At 49.4% G+C, this 24,199-nt stretch overlaps 1 protein-coding gene across 2 annotated transcripts in view; it reads right to left on the reverse strand.

Annotated features, from left to right (window-relative positions):
* The window catches only part of PTPN11 (protein tyrosine phosphatase non-receptor type 11), an 82,665-nt gene that overhangs the window by 18,078 nt on the left and 40,388 nt on the right, over window positions 1–24,199 (reverse strand). For both annotated transcript variants that reach the window (XM_079149583.1, XM_079149582.1), the window contains exons 7-10: window positions 8,963–9,059; window positions 6,630–6,709; window positions 6,351–6,509; window positions 3,933–4,064 (exon numbers count right to left, since the gene is read on the reverse strand). In XM_079149583.1, coding sequence (XP_079005709.1) covers window positions 3,933–4,064; window positions 6,351–6,509; window positions 6,630–6,709; window positions 8,963–9,059 — 468 coding nt within the window. The remainder of the gene's footprint in view (window positions 1–3,932; window positions 4,065–6,350; window positions 6,510–6,629; window positions 6,710–8,962; window positions 9,060–24,199) is intronic.

Genomic DNA, 24,199 nt, shown 5'->3' on the forward strand with positions numbered 1-24,199 from the left:
CAGCAGGCGAAGGCTCCACTCCCAGGCCACCAGGCCACCATGGCCTCCCACATCTCCAAGCCACACCTGGATTGTGAACTGGGAATAATAATCTTCCTCGTGGCGACACCACGGTGAGCATTACGCAAGCTTACGGAAACATGGCCTCTGCCCGGCGAACACCCTGGCACACCGTGGCTATTTTGAGGGCAGTGTAGTACATAAGGATCGACATGGCATCTAGACTACGAAAAGTACCCTGCTGCAGGGTCTCTCCCGATTAGGTGACTGAAGCGGCACCCTTCGTTGCTATGGCTTCTTCCTAAGTGTCTCGATACAACCTAAGAAGCAAAGTGACATTTTTTTAAAGGGATTTAAAGAGAGAGAAAGAGATGGTAACTAGACCAGTCCTACCACCAGGGAACTTCAGTATGTCCATGGAACCTGAGCCATGAATGAGATCTTCCCCTGAGTCGCACACATTTAATTTGCTGACGCCATTGGGAATGAATGCCTTGATGTTACTGAGTAACCTAAAAATCAAGTGGCTGCACGGGTCACAGCAAGGCCAGTCAGGGGACAGGAGACCTGCCCAAGACCCTCCGTGCATCCATGCCCCTCCTCCTTAGGAAATGGTCAGTGGGTCCCGGCAGTTAGCTTAAATGAGATCACTTTGCAGTATGTTAGAAAACACGTAAAATATTACACAAAAAGCAGATAATACCCAGCCAGGCCTAGTGGCACACGCCTGTAATCCCATCTACTCAGGAGACTGAGGCAGGAGAATCACAAGTTCAAGGCCAGCGTCAGCAACTGAGCAAGACCCTGTCTCAAAATAAAATTTTAGAAAGGCTGGGAAGTGGCAGCGCATCCTTGGATTCAAGGAGGCAGGGAGGAGCACAGGCAATGCGCTATCAGCCATGCAGGAGACATGACCAGTCCCATGTCAACGTCCCAGTCAGGGTGCAGAACACAGGCCTATGTCAATATTCCCGTTCCTGCTTCTCAAAAGCACCTGGCCACTAGATGAATGGTTTGCCACCAACATGAGGGAAAATCCACCTGCTGCTTGGAAACACCTGACAATGAGAGGAACAGCTCATCACGAAGTGAGGAGCCGAACTGGACCCTTGATCCAGGGTCCTTGAAGTCCCTCGTCTGCTTGACAGCCACAGCTCCTCTCAAACCTCTGAGCAGACTGCGCCACCCACCCTGCCAGTCCTCAGGCGCGCCACGCCTTCTCCAGGCACAAGGCCAATCCAGCTGGACCACACCCGGCCACACGGCTTGGGAAGCCCACGGCTCACTGGCCCTCCACTTCCACCTGCTCCTCCTGCCCTACACCTCCTGATCCAGCCGGGACTCCTGGGCCTGCAATCCCGACCTCTCCATCCACTGCCCCTGCACAAGGCCCTAGCGTGGACAAACCACCCACTTTCTCCAGGGTGTGCCAAAGGAGCTGAGTACCCTTGAGAAAGTCACACAGCCAGGTGACCGCTGTCTCTCAACACTCATGTACCCCACCTCAACAGGCACGTGGCACTGCCCAGAAATTTCTGGATTCCATGCCTCCTCTACACAATGACTATTCCACATTTTCCCACTTTCTTCAAATACTCCATTTCTTCTCATCCCCTTTCCCTCAGCTGATGGCCTTGCCTCACGCCTCAGAGCGAATACAGAGTAAATTCCTCTCAGCTCCGCCATCAGGGTCCAGGGCCGCCCACTCCTCTTGCCCTCTAGCTGCCACGGAAGAATGTCCCTCTATGCCCTGGGTCCCCTCTCCGCTCATCCCCCACCACCTCCCTCACATTCACCCCCCCATTGCAAGCTTAAGTGACAAAAGGCTCCTGCTCCTCCTCAACCCACTGCCACCCACCAGGCTTCTCAAGTCAGCAAACTGCCAGTCACCGAGGGCTCTCTGCTCGGTCCTCTGCTCAAACCTCCCCACAGCTTCCTCCACAGTCACCCCGACTGATCTGCCCTCAGGTGACCTGCCTCCACCCGAAGTCACACCCTGCCATCTCTACCCACCAACTGCAGCAGCCCATCAGTCCTCACCCCGGGCCCCCTGCAGGCACCACTCCCGTCCCCTCCAGTCCCACAGAGAGAGGGTGATCTTTTAGAAGCTCAACTCTGGGCCGGGGCTGGGGCTCAGTGGTAGAGCGCTTGCCTAGCCGTGTGAGGGCCTGGGTTCGATTGTCAGCACCACATAAAAAGCAAATAAATAAAATAAAGGTATTGTGTCCACCTAGAACTAAAAAAAAATTTTTTTAATTAAAAAAAAAAAAAAGCTCAACTCTAACTGCAGCTGCCACAGTGCTCAGGATGAACCCCACCCGCCTTCCCCGACTCCACCCCTGGACACCGCTTCCTGTGCCCGCAGAAGCTCCTCGCACCCTCTAAGGGAGCCCCCCCAAACCTGCAGTTCCTCCTGTCCGGCCCTGATCACAGCTTTAATGACACGTTTGTAATGCAGCCAACAGGCTGCCAGGAGAGTGTGACCTTGGGAGGGCAGAAACATTATGTTTTGTTCCCCAACTCTGTCTCCAGCACGGGACAGAGTGTCGGGAACCAAGAGGTCACTCAACAAATTTCTCTGAATTAACGAAGGTCCAAATGGCTGATGGACATCGCTGTTCAGATGCTCAACTCGATATGTCAAAAAAAAAAAATAGCCACACATCAGTTCTTCCAGCCTCTCTACCATCTGCCTCAGTACCACGGTCCACTCACTCAAACCTCTAAGACATCTCTGATCCCTCTCCTCCCTCCGAGAGCCACACTACCCCGGGCCCTGCAGACGTCCCCAGGAGCTGTTCACACATGCCACTCCTCCTCTAGCTTCTCCTGGCTTCTGTACAGTACCCACGACACAGAGGAAGGTGTGTGTGTGGAGAGGAGGCCATGAACCCAGACCACCAGAGGCCTCCCAGCCATGAGGTCCCCATCCCAACCCCCAGGGCTGTCAGAGACCTTCCTGGCACACAGCTCTGTGTCCCCTCACTTGGCACAAGAAACGGCACGGGTTCCATGTGGACCAATGGATGAGGCTCAAGTTTCTTAACACGATAGTGGAGACTTCCCAACTTGGTCCCAACCCCTCTCTACCCAAGTTCACCTCCTCAACGGCCCCCTTCACCTGCATTCCCTACTCCCATCCGCTGCAGTCTACACCTCAGTGTTGTGGCTCAAGCAATGCTCTAACCCCGAGGGCCTCCTGCTGCATCTTCTCCCCAAGGCACCGAGCCCTTACAGGCCCAGCCTCTTCTAGGATGGTCTCCCTGATACTCCAGCCGGAAGGAAGGCGTCCTTGCATACCACGGCTCTTCAGACGCGTGCCCCAGCCCTTCTGCTCCGGAGCACAGCTCTCCTGTGTGTGGCTTCTCACTGCTCTGTGAGCGCAACTGCATGAGGACAAAAGCAGTTTCCTTCTCCGTGTCCCCAAAAGGTCCTGAGAGGTAAGCCCCACCAAACAGAAACTTACAATGAATTCAGACCAAGTCCTGCCTTGTTTTGCAGTCAGTCCTCTGGGCCAAGTTCCTGACCCACGTGCAGTAAAGAAGACCTGTGCGTGGAACGGACTACGAGCTGGCCTCGCAGCCGGTGCAGCTCGGACAGGCGCTTCCTGTCCCTCCATCCTGAGTGCCCAGTCACTCTCGAACGCACACCTGCAGCCCTCAGAGACCTACACTCAGAGAGTTTAACTGGTTATTGCTTTTAAATCTGCCTCTCTCTGGACGCTGCAAGGACTGCAAGGACAGGGACCTTGTTTTGCTCACAAGGTGCCATCAGTGCCTGAACTACACCTGGTATACGGAAGGTGTCCAGTATGGCTCCTGAACCTGCACGTGGACAAAGGCTCGAGTGCATACAAACACAAGTCACTGCGAGACCCTGGAGGACTGTGCGCGCCACTTACCAAGGCCCCTAAGATACGACAATATACTTACTTGTCCAACCTTGGAGAGCTTCAGTTCTCTTAGCGTGTAGTCATGAGCAGCACTCTCCTTGACGTTCCTGACACGCATGACCCCATATTCTTTCAGAGCATACTCGTCAGGCCAGTACTTGACACATTTGCTCTAAAAGGGATCGGAGAATGTTAATTTCTGTGAACCCTGAATAAAAACAAAACCCTAAACCAGCAGCAAGCACTGTTCACATCTTGCTTAATGACCACAAACACGGAAAATGGCCTGTCTGGCACCTGTTTGGTTTTCAAAAAGGAAAGAAGAGTACAAATAAGGAAAGTAGGTATTCAGAGGCCCCAGCAGACTGGGACGTGCACAGGGGTTATGGCAGAACGGACCCATCCTAGCCACGGTCACAGAGAATCAAGGCTTGCGTATCCACCTTCAAAGAAAAAGGATGCAGAGAGGGAGGCCCCATGGAGCTCAGAGTACTGCCTAGAACCACTGTGTTTTGGAGAGATCTGCCAGTGGCTCTGTAGGGAAGGCAAGCAAGGACTCTGCAGGTGGACGGGCTGCCCAGCAAGCCGGGCTGTGGGTTCACTTCCGCCAGTGTAGGAGGACTCCACACCCTATCGAACCCACGCGTGAATAACTGTCACAGGCGGCCTCCGGGTTCTGAACCGGCTGCTCTTTCTCCGTCCAGCCCCAGCTGACAGCTACCACACAGCACTCTCCCTGCACCGGGAACACCAAGTCAGAGCAAGAGGATCAAAAAATACGGCACCCAGGAAACCAGTCCTGTTGCCAAAGAGGAAGGTGTCGGAAGAAAACACGCGTGGCAGGGAAAGTCTGATGAAAGGATGCAGGGCTGGGGTGCGGCCCAGTGGTAAGGAGCTTGCCTAGCAAGCGTGACACCCTAGGTTTGATCCCCAGCACTGCAAAATAAAATAAAATAAAACAACAGAAGAATGTGGTACCTTATTATTCTGAATTCAACTTTGCCTCCCATATTTGGTAGGTCCAGACACCTTTTGACAGATTTGATACAATTTTTATTTTCCCCAAATAAATCTTTCTGATATAAATTGGACTCAGTGCTGCTACCAGTCAATCAATTCGGCAACTGTTCCAGTCATTAGAGACCTCAGAAGAGAACACAAAGTTAAACCACGACTCTTAAAAGAACATTTTGGCTGACTTTGAACATCTGCAAACCGTTACAGCCCTCCTCCTAACTTTCAAACGCTCGTGCAAACCTTGGCAAACAAATGCAGACATGTGAATGCTGATATGTTATCTCTTAAAGTCAGGGACTCCCAAGGGAGTCCGCAGTCTGATTTTCCTTCTGTGCGCTGGTAGGACACCAACAGAAGGCTGTCAGACAGGCTGTGGAGAGGATACAAGCCACCATGCCACCCTCTCTGCACCCCCAAAGAGAAGAGGAAGAATGGAAAAGCAGGAAGAGACCAGGTTGAGGTGGTGAGGACTGGGCAGTGATTCGGCCCAATGTCTGTCTGTTCTCAGAGCTTCCAGCAGCTCTTCTGACAGACTGATTCTGGTTCCTCTGAAGAAGCACAAGGCTGAGAACAGGTGACTCCTACAACTTCAATCAATCAAGAAGTAGGACAGAAGGCTTCTGTCTTCTTTCCACATCCAGGGAAGATCACTCTCACCTAAAACTATGAAGATGCTGTAACTGATCTAGTGACCTAATGTCACTGCTGGAAGAAGTTTTTGTTTCACGGTGCTCAAATCTGGCCTCAAAGGTATACACAAGCACACCAGCTGAGAACACAATAAAATCCTGCTGTTAAAGGGAGAGGCACAGAAGGTGTTGAAATAGCGAATAAACATCTAAAGATGAAACCCACAATGTCTGCTACGAAAAACATCCTGGAAGAGCAGACTACACATTGCCAGTGAAAAGACTAACTGAAAGACAGCAAAAGAAACCATCCGGATGAAACATTAGAAAAAAGGAGAACTGCATCCAACCAGCCAAGCCCAGTGGCCCTGTCCACTTCAACTGTCCTGGGTCAGGCTGGGGCAGGTATGTACTTGAGGAGCTACAGGTGAAAATGACCAAATCCTAAGAGATTGTCAACTCACAGATCCAAGTAGCAGAATCGCACCAGGGGAAATACTGGGGAGTGATACTGGCTGAAGCAGATTGTTACATTATGGGCAAGTACAAAATGTAACAATAAATCCCACCACTGCGTACAACTATAATGCACTCATAAAAAAAATATGTCTTCTACTCCCTTTTCTCCAGAGGGGCAGTTAGAGTGAGCTTAATTTGTCTATTCAATTAATAGTACAACCCACCTGACTTGTCTATACTTCCAAAAGATTTTATCAGGGTAGAGCACTAGCCTAGCATGGTGAGGCCTTGAGTTGCATCCCCAGCAACGCAGGGATTAAAAAATCATGAGAAGAGCAGGCGATGGAACATACCTTTCCTCTCTCTACTTCTTTCGTTGTCATAACGATCACTCGGGAGTTCTCTTGGAACACCATCCGCCAAAAGTCGTTCACTGTGTTTTGCAGGCAGCCTTGGGTGGCAATGTAACTCTTTTTGGGCTTTGAATTGTTGCACTTGGTTTCAAATTCAGGCTAGAATGGAGGAAGAAAATCCCTAAAATGTCTGAATGTTGCTTTCAAAATACAAGGGAAAATGTAAAGTACAAGACTAAGAATGTGTGACCAGAAAAAACACCACAACCAGCAACTTACCATGATGATGTTTGCGTTAATGTAATCGGAGACAGGCTCGTTGGGATCACCATCGTGGAGGACAACCCGGGTATGATCAACTGCAAGGAAAAAGGGACCCAGCCAGGTAAGTACTCAGACAGCTTCAGGACAAACCACTTAATTTCAACCAGTCCAAGCTTTGCTTATTTAATGATAAAACCACAAAAAAATATTAAACTTCAAATAAGCAGCATACTGAATGCCACATGATGCCTCATGATGCTTTCTTTAACATCTCGTCTTAACCAAGCATGATGGCGAATGCCAATAACACCAGCAACTCAGGAGGCTGAGGCAGGAGGATTGCAAGCTCAAGGCCAGCCTGGGCAACTTAGCAAGGCCCTATCATAAAAGGGCTAGGGGTGTAGGTCAGTGGTAGATTGCCACTGGGTTCAATCCCCAGTCTCACAAAAACAAAGAGAACTTTTTCCTTATTTTAATAATGCACTAGGGGTATATAGGATGTTATCATGACAAAAACCAAGGGGTGGATACATGAGAACCCTATATACTGATTTTGTAATAATCTTGTCCAAATTATTTCAAACCAAAAAGTTTGTTTATACCGGAGATTGAACCAGGGGTGTTTTACCACTGAGCTATATCCCAGTCCTTTCTTTATTTTTTGAAGCAGGATCTTGCTAAGTTGCTGAAGCTGACCTTGAACTTGCAATCTTCCTGCCTCAGCCTTCTGAATCACTGGGATTGCACCCCATCTTTAAGGAAATAAGATGTGGGCTAGGGTCAGGTGTAGTGGCACACACCTATAATCCCAGCAGCTAAGGAGGCTGAGGCAGGAGGGTCTCAAGTTCAAAGCCAGCCTTAGCAAAAGGGAGGTGCTAAGCAACTCAGTGAGACCCTGTCTCAAAATAAAATACAAAATAGGGCTGGGATGTGGCTCAGTGCTCAAGTGCCCGTGAGTTCAATCCCTGGTACTCCAAAAAAAAAAAAAAAAAATGTGGGCCGGGAATATGGCTTAGTGGTAGAGCACCTGGCTAGCATACAGGAGACTCTGGGTTCAATCCCCAGCACCAAAAAAAAGAAAGAAGATGTGAATCAGAGAAAACATCTGATTGGGAATTTCAAAGAAGGAGAAGGCAACATTATATTTAGAAACTACAAATAATTATTCCCTTCATCTTTTCCCAACTCCTATATCTTACTGTTGAGTACCAGCAGACCCCCTGAGTGGAAGTGAAAACCTAAGACATAAAAAGAATGAGGCTCCCCAAATTCACTGGGACCATGCTGTGGCTCAAACTGCTTCTCGACAAATTCCTCATCCCCTTTCATCAGTACTAGAAATACCTCCAGGCTCCCGCGTCCTCACCCACACATCACAAATAGCCACAAGGATGTGACCTACATACATACCACAATATGAACATATGCATGCAGAAAGAGAATGCCTACGTTTACACACACGCACACACGGGGGGTTTGCAAATTGATCAAATGGCTCTGACCTGATCAGATATGAAAATTTGATTGTTTGCCCCAATAACACCGTTTTTGAATACTGACACACATGTACAGATACGTCTATAAACAATCCCTGCTAAATCTATCATGCATATGTTGCCATCAATCTGCGCGTGGGATTTAACTTTCTCTCCTTGTAGATCAGGGTATACAGAAACAGAAGTTCCCAGGGCCCCGCCCTCTCCCCGGCACTGCCTCGCACAGCTCACCCTGGAGGCCCTGCACCAGAGCGTGAGCTGAGGCCGGTGCCTTGGGGCTCTAGTGCCAGTCTCACCCTTGCTCCCACCTGCAATTGTGCTGCACAGTCTGTAAAATGGGGATCGTGAGAATGCCTGCTTTGGGTTCGTGTGACTTCAAGATACAGAGTCTGGCACAGAATGAGCCTGAGGAAGAGGTGAGCTACAACTTGTGAAGCCATTTCTGGGGTCCTCACCCTAGGCCTCTATCCCTTCAGGGCCTCTCTCCCTCATGGGTCAACTGTGGCTCTGCCTGGTGACATCTGCTTGCTAACGGAGGTATGGCTGTGTGAACACTGGCGAGGTCCTGGTCTGAGTAGAGCGTAGATGTGCACCTTTATCTCCAGTGATTACCCCTGGGCAGGTGAACCCTCATCAACAGCAGGAAATGACTACAGAAAAAGCCTCCCAGTGACAATTTCGCTTGTTAATCACCATCACAGAAACGCAGTGAATGAGGCTGTCAATCCCCATTAGAGCTGATTATTTTGAAACTGTTCACAATTTAAGAGGCTAAGGCCTAGGACTGACTGACAAGCATGCATGGCCCCAGGACACAGTGACTGGTAACTGAGGTGGAACACTGATACTTACAGGGAAGGATGTTTTTATATCTATTTTTGTTTTTATTTTCTTGCCTCTGACCCTCTTTTCGACTGTAGAGAAGTTTGCATTCCTGTTGTTGTAGTGTCTGGAAAAAAAGAAAAATAAATATTATCATGGGTCAAAATCACGAGGCGGAAGGGGAGCAGGGAGGGGGGAGCGGGGGGGGGGGGGAGGGCAGCGGCGGCCCAGCTCCATGTTCCGCTTTGAGGAATTCATCCTCGGAAATGTTCCCAGTTGTGCCGCTAGCTACAAGAACGCCCATCTTCACGGTGCCCAACAGGGGCGAAAATGCTGGGAACCATCATGAAGAACCAGGAAAGGGCTCCCTAACTATCGTCCATTCATAGAAAAGAATGTCCTGCAATGATTTAAAAAGACGTTCTGAGCCGAGCATGGTGGGGCACACCTGCAATCCCAGCCCCTGGAGAGGGTGAGGCAGGAGGACGGCAAGTTGGAGGCCAGCCTGGGCAACTCAGTGGGACCCTGCTTCAAAAATTATTTAAAAAACAAAAAGTTCCAGGAGAACATCTAACACCTTGGAAAGGTGGTCAGAGCTGAGGGAGAAGGCTGGACTTCCACGCCAGTGCATAATGCAAGCCATGTGTTTGCATTCACTTTTGTTCACAAGAAACAGCAAAAGGAAACACACCCGAAAGGTAACTTGCTATTTCAGGGTAGTGGTGTTACTCAGTCCTTTTCTTTCTGCTTTTTCGGTTTTTTATTCTTGTTTTTAGACTATTTTTCCCCCCTATATTATCTACAATAGATAAACATTTATAAGAAGAAAACCCCTTTAAAATAATGAGTAAGGGCTGGGGCTGTGGATCAGTGGTAGAGTGCTTGCCTATCATGTGCGAGGCACTGGGTTCAATTCTCAGCACCGCATATGAATAAATAAACAAATGAGTGCCTATTAACAACTAAAAAAAAATACTTAAAAAAGAAAATAAACTTTAAAATTCAAATAAATAAACAAATTAAATTAAATAATGATTAAGAATGAAAGCCAGTGGCTGAGTGTGGTGGCACACACTGTAATCTCAGTAGCTCAGGAGGCTACACCAGGAGGGTCATGAGTTCAAAGTCAGCCTCAGCAACTTAGCAAGACCCTTAGCGAGAAACTTAGTGAGGCCCTGTCTCTACATAAAACATTAAAATGGGTTGGGGATGTGGCTCAGTGGTTAAGCGCCTCTGGATTCAATACCTGGTACCAAAAGAAAAAAAAAAGTGAGTACTAGCATAGAGTATACAAATGATACATGTGATTATGTTCTTGAGGAGTTTAAGATCTAATTCTTTCTACCACTGATTAATTCAGAGCAAGCGATATGTCTGTTCTCTTTTTGTGTACATGCTAGAGATGGAACCCAGGAGTACTTTACCACTGAGCTACATCCTCAGTCCTTTATCTTTTTATTTTTTTATTTTGAGACAGGGTCTCACTAAGTTGCTGAGGCTGGCCTTGAACTCAGCAATCCTCCTGCCTCAGCCTTCCAAGTCTCTGGGATTATAGGCATGCGCCACCTAGTCATATGTCAGTTCTTGACTTGAGGATGTTAGAAGTGGTTTTGGTGCCACTGAATGACGGGCACAAGAGCTGTTAGCAAAACTCAGAGTCATCCTATGACAAAAACCCACATCGATGCCACAGCATGTCTACACGGCAGCCCACTGCCCTAGAATCTCCCCAGCAAAAGCTGGCACGATGAAAGGAGCCCCCGGAGCACAGAGCCAGGGAGTGAGGGGGCGCACGCTTGGGCCGTTCAAGCACGTGTCTGGACACCTGTGCAGGAAAAGGAGGCTGGAGGCACAAGGGAAGAGAAGGGACTGGCCAGGCAGCTGCGCAGGCCTGGCCCGACGGGAGAGGGGACCTGAGGAGGTGAAGAAGGCAACTGCACAACGAGGCCGGAAGGGCACAAGCCAGGCTGGCGGGTTTTCCAGGGCAGGCTCCGTTTCCAGAATCACAAAGAGTGAGTTCGAGGGGCCATTAGTTTCCAAGAAGCCTAGTTCGTCTGCTTTTGCAGGGCTGGGGACGCACCCAGGACCTCACACGCACGCTAGGCGGGTGCTCTGCCACTGGCCTGTCAAGTGGAAAATCACAAATGGGCAAATCGAGATAGTGAAAGGTGGGCTGAAAAGGGAAACAATTTGTCTATAGAAATGCCAAAACAACTTGCCCTTAAAGATTTCTACAAGGGGCCAGGTGTGGTGGCTGCACACCTGTCATCCCAGCAGCTCCAGAGGCTGAGGTACGAGGATCACGAGTTCAAAGCCAGCCTCAGCAACTCAGTGAGGCCCTAAGCAACTTAGTGAGAGCCTAAAATATAAAAAAGGGCTGGGGATGAGACTCACTGGTTAAGCACCACTGGGTTCAATCCCTCCCCCCCCCCCCCCCAAAAAAAAAAAAAGATTTCTACAAGGAAGTCAGAGTCAGTGCTCGGCAACAGAGCAGACAAAAACAGGTATAAAAGTCAGAATTTTAAATTGGTATTTGACTCCTGGTTTCAAAATGCGAAATTCAGCCTTGACACACAGCTCATAACAGACGTGTTTAGCTGACTGAAACCTAGACAGGAATCAAGCACGATATGCAGGACTCTGACAGTGAAAGGGCCGTTCAAATTTCTTCAGCGAACCCAGATCGAGTAATTAAAGGCCCCTGCCTTCTGTGAGCAGGCATTTCCTTCAGCAATGACCAGCCTCAGCACGTGACACTGCGGCCTTCGGAAGGAGGTTCAATCTTGACTCCTAGACAGGTCATTAAAGTGAGGTTCAAAAAGATGTTCAAGCTCCGAACTGATTCAGTCATTTAAAAATTCAACCAAGCTGACGAAGCAAAAGAATTTCAACAAAAACCAGCAATACAGTGAGGGCATGGGAATGATTAGCAGCTTGGTTGAAAATGAGCATGACAGTAAAGCCCGGTGGCCTTCGCTGTGAACCAGACTTCACATGACACTCACTTCTGGAAGGCACGGGTCAGAGCATCACTATACAAGGCCGATTCCTGCACGCCTGCCCTGGCTAAGCACCGTCCGCCCCTCCCTCCCTTCAAGATCAAGTCAGGCTTCCAGCATGGCACCAGCGGCTTTCCCATTTCTTGGAAAGCCACACAGCTCTGCCTCTGGCCTCAACCCCTTCGGCCCTCCCTTGTTACCAAACCTGTCTGGGCCCCAGTTTCCTCAAGTGTAAAATGAGGATAATCCTAATTACCGACCCCACAGGGTTGGTGTGTAGGATTAAATGAGATACACGTAAAATCACAAACAGAGCCTGGGCTGCAATCAAGTACATAAGCAGGTCTGGCTGTTGCTGCGACATTATTATCATCAGACAAACTACACACCCTGGCTACTCCGTGTGGTCAGTACCAGCACCGCCTGAGAGCTGACACAGGCTCAGACCGCCCAGGCCACACTGATTTCTTAATTACCACTGACCAATTTACGGGGAGCAAATAAGAAGCCCATTTTGGAAATCTTAAGAAAAGAAAAAAAGAATCAGGCATGGTGGCACACGCCTGTCATCCCAGCAGCTCGGGATCACGAGTTCAAAGCCGGCCACAGCAACTCAGAGTTCAAAGCCAGCCCAAGAAACTTAGCATGATCCTGCCTCTAAATAAAAAATTTAAAAGCAGGCTGGGGATGCGGGTCAATGGTAAGCACACCCCTGGGTGCAATCCCTGCTACCAAAAGAACAAAAATCACAGCCTTGGACCTGCGCCCCAGATTTACCCATCCAAACCCCGCATTTTAACAAGATTCTCAAGTGACTGAGATGCACACTGAAGTCTGAGGACTTACCAGCATATACGAGAGGGTCTCTGCCTTGCCAGCTCCTTCCGGCCTTCCTACTCCTGGACGCTCTGGTCCCTCTGCCTGGAGTTCTCTTTTCTTTAAGACCCACCTCAAATAGTCCCTCTTCTGGCCCCTCAGCGTGGGCAGCGTGGTCCGTGGTGCCCGGCACTCTGCAGGACCTCCCTCCACGAGTATGCCTGTCACCCTGGACCCAGCTGTCTTTTTCTTTAAATTGACAGAGACCAACTGTATTTATGTGCACCACGTACGGTCATCAGACCGGGGCAACTGGCATCACTCAGACACACCATTCTCAGCGCAGGTGACATTCAAGATCCCATCAGCTTTGAAACCTTCGATTAATTGTTGTCACCCATAGTGACCCGAGTGGGCACCGTGCCACAGAACACCGGCTACCCCTCTGTCACCGCGGCCTGTACCCATCAGCCCTGCTGCCTCCATCCTCTTTCCCACACACCCCAGGCTCTTGGAACCGCTGTCCTCCTCCCTCCTTCCCTGAGGTCAGCTTTAGCTTCCACAAAAGTGAGGATGCCCCACTCTGTCCGTACCAGTCCGGCTACCCTAGTAGACAACCAGAGCCCACCCTGCCATGTCAACAGCCAAGAGCGCACTCAGCACCCAGCGGGCATTCCAAAGGTATTTGCTAAATGAATGGTGGACAGAGGGAGAGGGGACAGAAGGACAGACAGAAGGAGGTAGAGAGAGGGCACAGGGCAAACCACAGACCTGCCAGGTGAGGCCTGGCCCCACAGGCCCCTCACTCAAAATTCCTTCTGAACACTGTGAACCAAGACTTCCACATGAAAGGAAGATCCAGAGAGGCCTCTCCCAGTCAGAAGGCGTCTGAGAAGATCGCTGGGGATGCTCTGCCACCTCCGCACCTGCCTATGATGCCACTTGTTCTCTTAAACTGTCCTTCACAAGATGTCTCTAAAGGAAACTTCCTGAGAAAGTCGCACCTATGACAATCGCATCACCTGCTGCACACAGAAGGTAACCAGGTAAAGGAACACCAGGGCAAAACGCAGTCCCATTCTACCTAGGTACCAGAGCGTGCTGAGGCTTCGTGAAAAAGGGACACGGGCAAGGGTTAGAGGCAGGGGCTAGGTCCCTTAGCACCTTACTGAGACCCCTCCTCGGCGGCTCCAGAGGACTGATGAGAAAATGTTTCTCACTTGCTGATTCGATCTTAGCCACTACGGTGGGCACCACCAAGAAGCATCGTGACATAAGGACACACTTAGCCAGGCTAAATCCTGAGCTCCAGGCCAGGAAGTCCTCACAGATACCCATGGCACTCTGGCTGGAACACCCCTCAGGGCTTCCAGAAGCGTTCCTTATCCTGCATTAAGTTCCCAATTGCCTCTTCCAGACAGACGCCGCGTTTGAACAAAATCACAGATTCAAGGCAGGCCTTTGGGCCCCTGAGACTCCCACAAAGCATAGGCCCACATCCCAGGCACAGTTGGGTGCTGACTGCTGGTGGCCGGCAGCTGCCATGGATTAATAATGGCGAGTGGGGCTGCAAATTAGTGCAGCCACTCTGGAAAGCAGTGTGGAGATTCCTTAGAAAACTTGGAATGGACCCACCATTTGACCCAGCTATCCCACTCTCGGCCTATACCCAAAGGACTTAAAATCAGCATACTACAGAGATACAGCCACATCAATGACCATAGCTGCTCAATTCACAATAGCCAGACTGTGGAACCAACCTAGATGTCCTTCAATTGATGAATGGATAACGAAACTGTGGTATATACACAATGGAATATTACTCAGCTATAAAGAATAATAAAATTATGGCATTTGCAGGCAAATGGATGAAATTGGAGAATATCATGCTGAGATAAGCCAATCTTAAAAATCCAAAAGGTGAATGATCTGATAAGCAGATGATGACACATAATGGGGGGTGGGAGGGGGGCAAGAATGGAGGAAGGAGGGACTATACAGAGGGAAAAGAGGGGTGGGAGGGGTGAGGGGAAGGAAAAAATAACAGAATGAATCAAACATCATTACCCTATGTAAATGTATGACTACACAAATGGTATGCTATTACTCCATGTACAAACAGAAACAACATGTATCCCATTTGTTTACAATAAAAATAAATTAAAATAAAATTTTAAAAAATTTTAAAAAGACATTAAAAAAAAATAATAATAATGGCGAGTGGTGCGTCTCCTCCCCAGCCCCTCTCATGTGCCTCCATGAACCCGTTTTATTTCCCACAGTGAAAGGCAGCTGTCCATGTAGAGTTAGACAAAAATAAAAAGAACTGAGAAGTTGTGACTGTCCACGCTCTGCCTGCAGGCTCCCCAGCTGGAGTTACCATCTGCCACAGGGCACTCCCTCCCCAGCACTGGGCTGAGGGCACCGAGGGCCAGAGCATGTCCAGTGAGCCCTGCCCTCAAGGACACATCCCGCCACGGCTCACCTTCCACGCCAGCAGTCCCTGGGAAACAAAAGGCTGGAATGACCTGTCAAACGGCATGTCACTCTCTCCATCCCCATTCCCCACTGGGTCTCGCAGGGGTGCTGATGGCAAGACTTGGGACAGGCAGCAAACAGGATGAGGTAAAGTGGGACCCAGGCTGCAAGGTACCCCATTTTCCCAAGAAAGACATCCAAAAGGTTTGCACCAAACTATGAATCCTCAGAAAGGACCAGAAGCTGATTATGATCATCTGACTGCCTAAATCCAAGCAGAGCAAGAGCCAGAGACTGAATCGCACCATTAAACCCTAAAAAGCATCAAGAAAGCCAATGCCCTGGCCCACACGATACACTTCTGAGTGGCGAAGGCTCTGCCAGCGGTGGGGGGCAGGTCCTCAACAAGTAGACATCCCCTACGTATGACCAAGGTGGGGGGGCCGCTCCCCACAGACCCCACAGGCTTTCAGAACACTCACTGCAAGCTGCTGGATCTGACTCTCGACTAGAACTCGATGAATGAAAATGGAGGACGAGAGCCAGGAAGGAGGCCAGCAGCCAGCACACCTGCAGAGCCAGGAGCCGAGACCAGGCGCTCCTGCAACGACCACTCACCTAAGCTGCTCTGTGCACAGGCCAGATCTCCAGGGGGGACGAAATGACGACACTGGGGCACAGCGGGCAGAGTATCTGGCTGGCACTCATGGGTTCTGAGTTCTACCCAGAAAGCCAGCCAGCCAGCCAAAGAGCACAAAGGCCACATCAAGCCATGAAGTCACCTTTTTTCTTCTTATGGCACTAGGGACGGAACTCGGTGGGGCGGGGGCGGCGCTCTACCACTGAGCTACGTCCCCATCCCTTTTCTTATTTTATTTTGAGACAGGGTCTTGCTAGGCTGCGCAGGCTGGCCTCAAACTTAAGATCCTCCTGCCTCAGCCTCCTGGGGGGCTGGAAAATAAGTGTGGACTACAGGGCCAGCCGAGGGTCACTTTACTTTTAAAAGCAAAGCTGAAGGGTTATATTAGATGAGGCAGGGGAAGGGAAGGAGAGGGAGGAAGCGAGACTTATAAAAGCTTTCTAAGTGCTAAAACTAGGAGTTGGGGGAAAAGGCTCATTATACTGTTAACTATTGAGTCTGAAATGTTCAATGATAAAGTTTTTATAAACAAATTCATAATAAGTATGTCAAAGCTCCAAGGAACACTGAGAGAGAGAGAGAGAGACACACACACAGGTAGGGGTGGCTACTGAAGGGAGAAAGGACACAGGCTGTCAGACACGTGGTCTCTCTGGCTGTGATGCCATGAATAATTACCATGGCGTACGCCCTGAGCTGGCTGCAAAGTCAGCGCCCACTTACCTGAAGACACCTGTGCTCCTCAGGCACCTGTCCTCTCTAGGAGACCGGCAGTTCCTCCCTGCCCCCCATCTCTGTACCACAAGCTCACTGTCACCGGGACCATGGACTGAGGCCACACTGCATAGCCTGTCACATTTCTCTGCAGTGGACTCCTCCTGAACGAGTCCACAGGGCCATCCAGGAACAAAGGGGCTGCTGGACACAGCCACAGCGAGGCCCCACCCCACTGCCAAGCACCTGTGAAGCCCACGAGGGCTGAAGCTGACCAAGGGGCTTGTCCAGCAGCCAGGGCTCCTCTCCTCCAACGGGCAGGGGTGGAGGGAAAACGAATTGACAAGAGCTGGTCTCTGCAGAAGGACAGGCGCTTCTGACACATGAAACAGAAGCAAAGAGCCCAAGACAGGGAGCCGGGGGCCGTCCAGCACCCCGGGGTGGAGAGAGGGCAGAGGCGGATCAGTCATGAGGGGTGTCATCAGTTATGTGGGGGAGCTGGGGGTGAGAGCCATGAAATGTAACTGAAGGTGGACTCTGGGAGGGCCGAGGCTGGAAAGAGGGAAGGACTCAGGGTCCAGGTGAGACCAGAAGGCACCGCACGCAGGCAGCAAGTCCAGACGCTGTGCCAGCAAGTGGAGTGAAGGGAGGGTAAGGAGAAGGACCAGCCTCGAGAGCCAGCAGTGGCTGAGTGACAGGAGGCTCAAGGTCCTGAGTTCAGACCTGGCCACTCATCTGCTGGCTTGTCCCTGAGGTCAACTTTCTTGCTTTTTCTGGGAATCAGGTTCTTCATCTTCACAATGAAAATGCCACACCTCTGGAAGGAACCAGGGAGCAACTGAAGGCTTTTGAGCAGAAAGGTGACGTGAGAAATGCTGAGAAATTAGCACTGAGGGCCGGATGGAGGGCCAGGGGCAGAAGACAGAGTGCAAGAGCGGCTGGTGTCTTGAGGTGGGCAGGGCGAGCCCTGGCAGGGGCTGGAATTCTGCTTCCACCTCTGCCCACCGGGGCAGCTCTGGACAGGCCTTGGTCTCTCCTCATGAGATCCGGGGATGTCCTTCCTCCACCTGGGACCAGAGGACGTCAGGAAAGAAAAACCAATGGGACCTGGCAAATGGTAAGATCCGGGAGGAGAGGAGAAAAAGGAGCAAGGATTCCAGGCTTCCAGGCCAGGGTGATGTGTCAGCAACAGGACCGAGGAAGTCAAGGCAGACGTTTGGTTTGAAGGAGAAAATAACACATCCAATTTGGAATGTCTGAGTTTGAAAGATGAAATTAAAAAAAAAAAAAATCATTTCACCAAAGGGTGAAACCAGAGCTCCCCAGTGACACACTCAGGGTCATGTGGAGGACGACGTGCCGCCCAAAGAGCCAGGAGTTTACCGCAAGACGAGCCAGCGGGTCCCACAGAACCAGCAGCATGCCGGCCAGGTGAGGACAGGCAGAGTCATCACCAGCTGGCCTTCGCGCACAGCCCCGACGTGCTGGGTCACTTCTGGTCTCACCTGGACCCACTCAGCCCCTTTACTCACTTCCAGCCTCAGAAACCTCCTTCAGGCTAAGAAACGCCTATTGGAATTCCACCAAGAAAGCCACCTGCGTCTCTCCAAAGTGCGGTTGCAGTGTCTGGGAGGGGACATGTCACGAGGATAAGGAAGGAAGGAGCTGAGGAGAGACGGAGGCCGAGGCCAAGAGCCAGTCCAACGCACAAGACAGAAAAGAAAGCAGCAAGGTCAGCCAGAGGTCAAGGGGAAAAGCTAAGCAGAGGCGGGAGAGACTCCAAGAAGACACCTGCAACTGTCACGACGAAGCAGCTCCAGCAGACGGAATCAACCCTGAAGAGAAAAACATGGTGGAATATTCCCAAGGAACCCAGGAACTTCTCGAGACTGTAGCTTTCGACCTGCAGGGAAAACCTCTGACCACTGACAGGTTCTGCCCCCAGAAGGGAGCAGTTCTATTAAGCAACCGGGAGCTCAGGCCTAGATGGAAAGTTCTGGTCACAGTGCAAGCAGTGCAAGCCTGTATCCCGGAGCCCCACTGGCAGAGGCTGCTGCTGGCTGTGGCGTGGTTTTAGTCACCAAGGGGAAGATTTCTGCTAGGTGTCCCCAGCAAGAATGACCAGCTCCGGGGTGCAGTTAAAGTCTTGTTTCCACAAAACCCAACCACCTCGAAGTAGAACTTATGGCTCCCCTAAGCAGGATGTAATCACTCCAAAGAAATCAAACTGGACTTCAGATTGAAGGCCTGCTGCTCCTCCTGGAGCCCCAAGGGCCAGCAGAGGTGTGGGCAAAACCCATGACATCTAAGTGGCTGTCACTGAAATTCCAGGAACGCTCACACACACCAACATCTGCTCAGATCATTTCAGAAAAGAGGCTCGAGAACATGGAGGCCGGGCTTAAAAAATGAAATTACTGAAGGAAATGAGTTTGAGGCACTGGACGAAATAACTGCAGGGAAGAAGGTGCTGTATGACTTTGTTGGCTTGTTCTGGATTTGGGTTTTTTCCCTTTGTTTTGTTTTGATGGTGTTGGGTGGTTGTTGTTGTTGTTGTTGTTGTTTTTAAATCAAACAGAAAGCTCAAAAACTAAAATCTTTCTGTAATTCAGCACTCTGAACCTGAAGTAGAACTTCTTGGGCTCACAGGCTAAAGTGCACCCTCTGAGCCTCCAACAGGGGTTCCAAACAAAAGAAACTGGTAGAAAAGCAGAATACCGCAGAGCAAAGCCCGAACGTTCCTCCAGACTCAGCATCAAAAGCTGTTCTTCACTGAATACACACAAAGAGCCTGAACCACTACAACTTCCTCTCACTACGGCTCAGACTCAACACGTCCACTAATACTTACCACGATGCCTGCTGCGTGCCAGGCTCTCTGCTGGATTCTGAGGCTACAGCGAAAGAAACAGACCATCTGTCCTTGTGGGGCCAGACTGAGCTGGGTCCCGGCCCTGGATAATATGTGTACAATAACCACCGCACAGGATCAAAACGTGCCTCTTGGTGCCTCTTTGTGCCCCGTCGGTTTCACCTCTGTTCCAGCAGACTTACGAACGCTATCTGCTTCTAAGAAATCGTAGTACATTAAGCCAACGGTCACACAAATCATTCATGAAGGGAAGATTTGCAGCTCTGTGCTCGCGTAACAGAAGAGCTGCACAGGAATGGGGACAGGGAAAGGGAGGGCTTTCCTGAGAAAAGGCTCCAGAGACCGGGACCTCAAGAGGGAAGAGATGTGGGCAGGTGAAGAAACGATACGAAGAACAGCCTGACAAATCGTGACTGTCACACCAAGAATGCGCTGAAGGGTTCTACTCCACTGGGATGTGAACGGGCCGTTCAAACGTGGAACATGCCCAAAATAAAAGCTGATGACCTCCCTGAGACCTGCTCCTTCCAGTCTCCTGAGGAAATGGCAAATGCACCCACAGCTGCGCAGGCCACTTCCATCTCGTCCTCGCCTCAGCGGTCATGCCACACCTCCTGTCACACGCTACCTTCAAATACTGGCACACTGCCTTCGAAATGGCTCCAGGCACCAACCACCTCCACGGTGGTGGTGGTGGCCCTGGTCCGGCCCCATCACCTTCTGGCTCGGATCATTACAACAGTCTCTTTCCTGGTCCCCTTGGCTCTCTCTTCCAAGAGGCAGCCAGAATGTCAAAATTCTATGTCAAAATCCTCCAATGTCAACATTCTCCTCAGACTTTCCATCTTCCTGCCCCTTACCCACAATACCCTTCATGATTTGACCCCTCTGCCCTTGCTCCGCCTACACCTCTCTCTTGCCTATCTACTCGAATGGCGTGGCCTTTGCTGATGTGGGACAGAGCAGCACAGTGCGCTCCGGGGACATCGCAAAGCGTTCCCCCTAAGGTTACATGCACGACTTGCTCTTTTATTTCCTGCTTCAGACCTCTGCTCAAATGCCACCTTATCTAAGAGACCTATGTAACACAGTAATGTCCCAGCAACACACCCCTGTCGTCTTACTCTATTTTCTCCATAGCACTTACCATCATCTCTCTGAATACCTGACTGTTTAATTTACTCACTGATTTACTGCTGGTCTTACTTGAGCAGAACTTTATTTCAACAAATCTAAAAAAATTATCCACCTATCCACCTTCTTATGTTCACAAGCAGAGATATGCTGGAGACACAAGATGTTTACACGGATCAGAAATGGGCAACTGCTAAGATAAATCAAAGGCTTATGCTCACAAAAAGAACCAAAGAGCTTCATAAGGGGCACACGGTATGGTATGTGTGGCGTGGGATGTGTGGCTGGTGTGGGTGGTGCAGTCCAGTACAGTTTGGCATTGTGTGGTATGTATGGTGCGGGGCAGTGCAGTAGGGTAGGTATGGTAGGCGTGGTAGGGATAGTTTGGTTCGGTTCAGTTTGGTTTGTGGTCCAAGAGCTGGAACTCAGGACCTCACACATTAGACAAGGGTTTTAGGACTGAGCTACACCCCTGTCCCAAGGGGCTACATATTTTAAGATGTACCCAAAGAAAAATTAAATGAGAAATGTCTTCTGGGTAAACACACTTAAAATGACGCAGAATTTTGCAGAAAACCAGGAGCTGGGCATAGAGACAAATAAAATATGGTTGGTTGAGTTAAATTACCAATGGCATAAAGAACTTGAGATCTCTGGTTCATTTCAAAGACCGTCAGAACACACTGTTCGAAGGACGTGATCCCAAATTTATCATCTTCCCGGAATGAACTAAGGTTCGATCACTAACGTAGCAATGCCTTGCTGCTGTGGCCCAGACTTCAGTATCAAGGATTTAGATCATAATGGGCGTCTGCTTCCCAGTACCTAGGACGGTCTATTCTGTCCTCAGCCTCATTCCCCTGGCCTCAGCCTTAAATGGCAATTTTTAAAACTGACTGAATTTGAAAAGCAGATACACAAGAGATCTAGAAAGCAGGCCATCAGCTGTTCAGAGATAGTCCAGCTGCCATGAAACCCTAATGCCCTGATTTAATGCGTGACAATTTTCTGACCTCTACAGAGAACTTGTAGAGCACAGATATAATCTCATTTGTTTTCCACTTCCCCCAAAGCCAACTCACTTTTTCCATTTTTTGTTATTAATGATGTATAAAAAGATGGGCTAAACCTGGCAAGTCACAGAGTGAAACCGTCGGGTCAGCATTTACAATCAACGTCTTTTTCCACGGCTAGAACAGTAGGCGAGGACTTCCTTTCAAGCTCACGCTTTTTCCCCCCTGCACTGGGGACAGAACCCGAGCCTCACAATGCTAGGCAATCACTCTGCGACTGAGCCTCATTCTGGCCCTTTTTATTTTAAGACAGGGTCTGGCTTAGTTGCATGGGCTCATATGTCCCTTAAAAACAATAGCAGGGCTGAGAATGAAGCTCAGGGGTAGAGCACTTACCTAGCACGTACAAAGCCCTGGGTTCCACCCCCAACAGTGTCCAAAAGGGGAAAAAAAGTTACTTAAAAACTGCCATAGCTGAGGGCTGGGGATGTGGCTCAGAGGTAGAGTGCTTGGCTAGCATGCATGAGGCTCTGGATTTGATCCCCAGCTCTGCAAAAATAAAAAAATACATAAAAATATAGCTGAGCCAGGTGTGATGATGCATGCCTGCAGTCCTAGCTATTCAGGAGGCTGAGGCAGGAGGACTGCAAGTTCCAAGTCAGCCTCAGCAATTTAGTGAGGCCCTAAGCAACTTAAGAGAGACTCTGTCTCAAAATAATAGAGGGATGTGGCTCAGTGGTTAAGCACCCTAGGTTCAATCCCAGTACAAAAAAGAAAAAAAAAGAAGGTAGACATCTTTTAAAACATTTTGTTTTTTTTAGATTTGACTTTAGAATCAAACTAAGTACTTTACAAAATTATAAAGCTTAACAGAAATAAATTTCTAAAATTCAAACATAAATGAAACAAGCAAATCATATATCCTGGTAGCATATACTAACCAGTAAGTCGAAGGTCAGGTAGTCATCTGATTAAACATCTCTGAAGGATTAAAAAACACTTGGCGGGTGGACAAGTAGTTAGTGATAGGGCCCATGCTTAGTGTGTGTGAGGCCCTGGATTAAATCCCCAGCACCACAAAAAACTCTACAAATAAAATTTTAAAAAGTGCTTCTCATCACTTTCTCTTCAATGCATTTGTTTGCCCTCAACTGGAAGCTCCTTTAAAGGCAGAACCCAGTGTGTTTTGTTCCCAGTGCTCACAGGGTCTAACCCAAAGCCTGGCGTGAGAGAATTCAAGTCCCTAGTGGGCACTGTGGAGCAAGCAGGGGGCTGTGCTAATCTGCACTGGGCTGAGAAGGTGGAACAATCTACCTCACCTCCGGGCCTGAGGCTTCCGGTCTGCCAAGCTGCTCTGAACACTGGCTACGAGGACTCGATCTGCCTGTTATTGATTCATTCATTCCACAACTGTTGTAAATTCTAAAGACCTACAAGAAATATGGAATGATCATTCCTACAAAACACAATGTAATCATAAAATGATGTAAACACCAGCTAAATGTAAAGATTCATGCAGCAACTATTTACAGGGTTTCAGCCGGGTGCCAGGTACTGTGCCCCACACTGGGGACAGCTGCAAAAGTAAACAGGTCAAAATCTTAGTGAATGAGTTCTCTGCCTCTGGTGTTTACCTTGGTTGTTACTTTGTTTGCTTGTTTATTTGCCGCCTTTTGCTTTGGTCTTGGTTGGTGGTGATGGGTTTTGTTTGTTTTGTTTTGCTTTCCTGGCTCTGTTCCTAGAGAGCTGCATTGCCAGGTGGATGCATGGGGTGGTGGAGCAAGCTCCTATGCCACCTCCTGTTTCCAAAAACCCATTAATACACTGTTCTCAGATAGAAGATGTGTCAGATGTTAAACTGATAAGAAGAGATACCACGCTGTTTTTATTTTTCTGTTCTAGAGATTGAGCCCCTGCACTCTACCACTGAGCTACATTCCCACCCTCTGCATTTTTTATTTTGAGACGAGGTCTTACTAAATCGCCCAGGCTGGCCTCAGCCTCCTGAGTTGCTAGGATTAACAGGTGTGTGCCACCAGTGAAGAAGTCTGTCAAACAGCCAAGGGGAGAGAGAGATTACACTCTCGATGGGTAAGTGACGTGTAAGAATGCAAAGGAACACAGGACATTTTCACCAGGGACATTTTTACATGGGTGTCAGGAATCAGTCCGCTTGACTTCCCAAAGTTATCAATTTGAAACCCCCAATTAAAGCAAACTTGAGCTATTGCTCTTGAACTTATTCACATCAGGCTGCACAGTCTCTCCAAAGACCCCAGCGAGTGCCAAAAATCTTCCAAAGGAATCGGATCCTTTTGTTTTTCTGGGGTTTTGCCAGCAATCCACACCAAAAGAGCCAAATGGAGCTGCTGGCTCAACCCCATGACCCTAACTGCCAATTCCCTTTTCTGAGAACACAATGCCCTTCTATTTCAAAGAAGCCCCCTCAGCAACGTGTTCCATGTCAATCAATGGCTTAGTTATGAAAGGACGCTGAAATCCTTCAGACCCAACTCCAAACATGAGGCAACCTTTTTTTCTATTAAAAATAGGATTTGTGCTGGTGATATAGCCCATCACGTAGAGTGCCTGCCTCACAAG

The sequence above is a fragment of the Sciurus vulgaris genome, assembly GCF_902686455.1.
Source record: "Sciurus vulgaris genome assembly, chromosome: 8".
Lineage (NCBI taxonomy): Eukaryota > Metazoa > Chordata > Mammalia > Rodentia > Sciuridae > Sciurus > Sciurus vulgaris.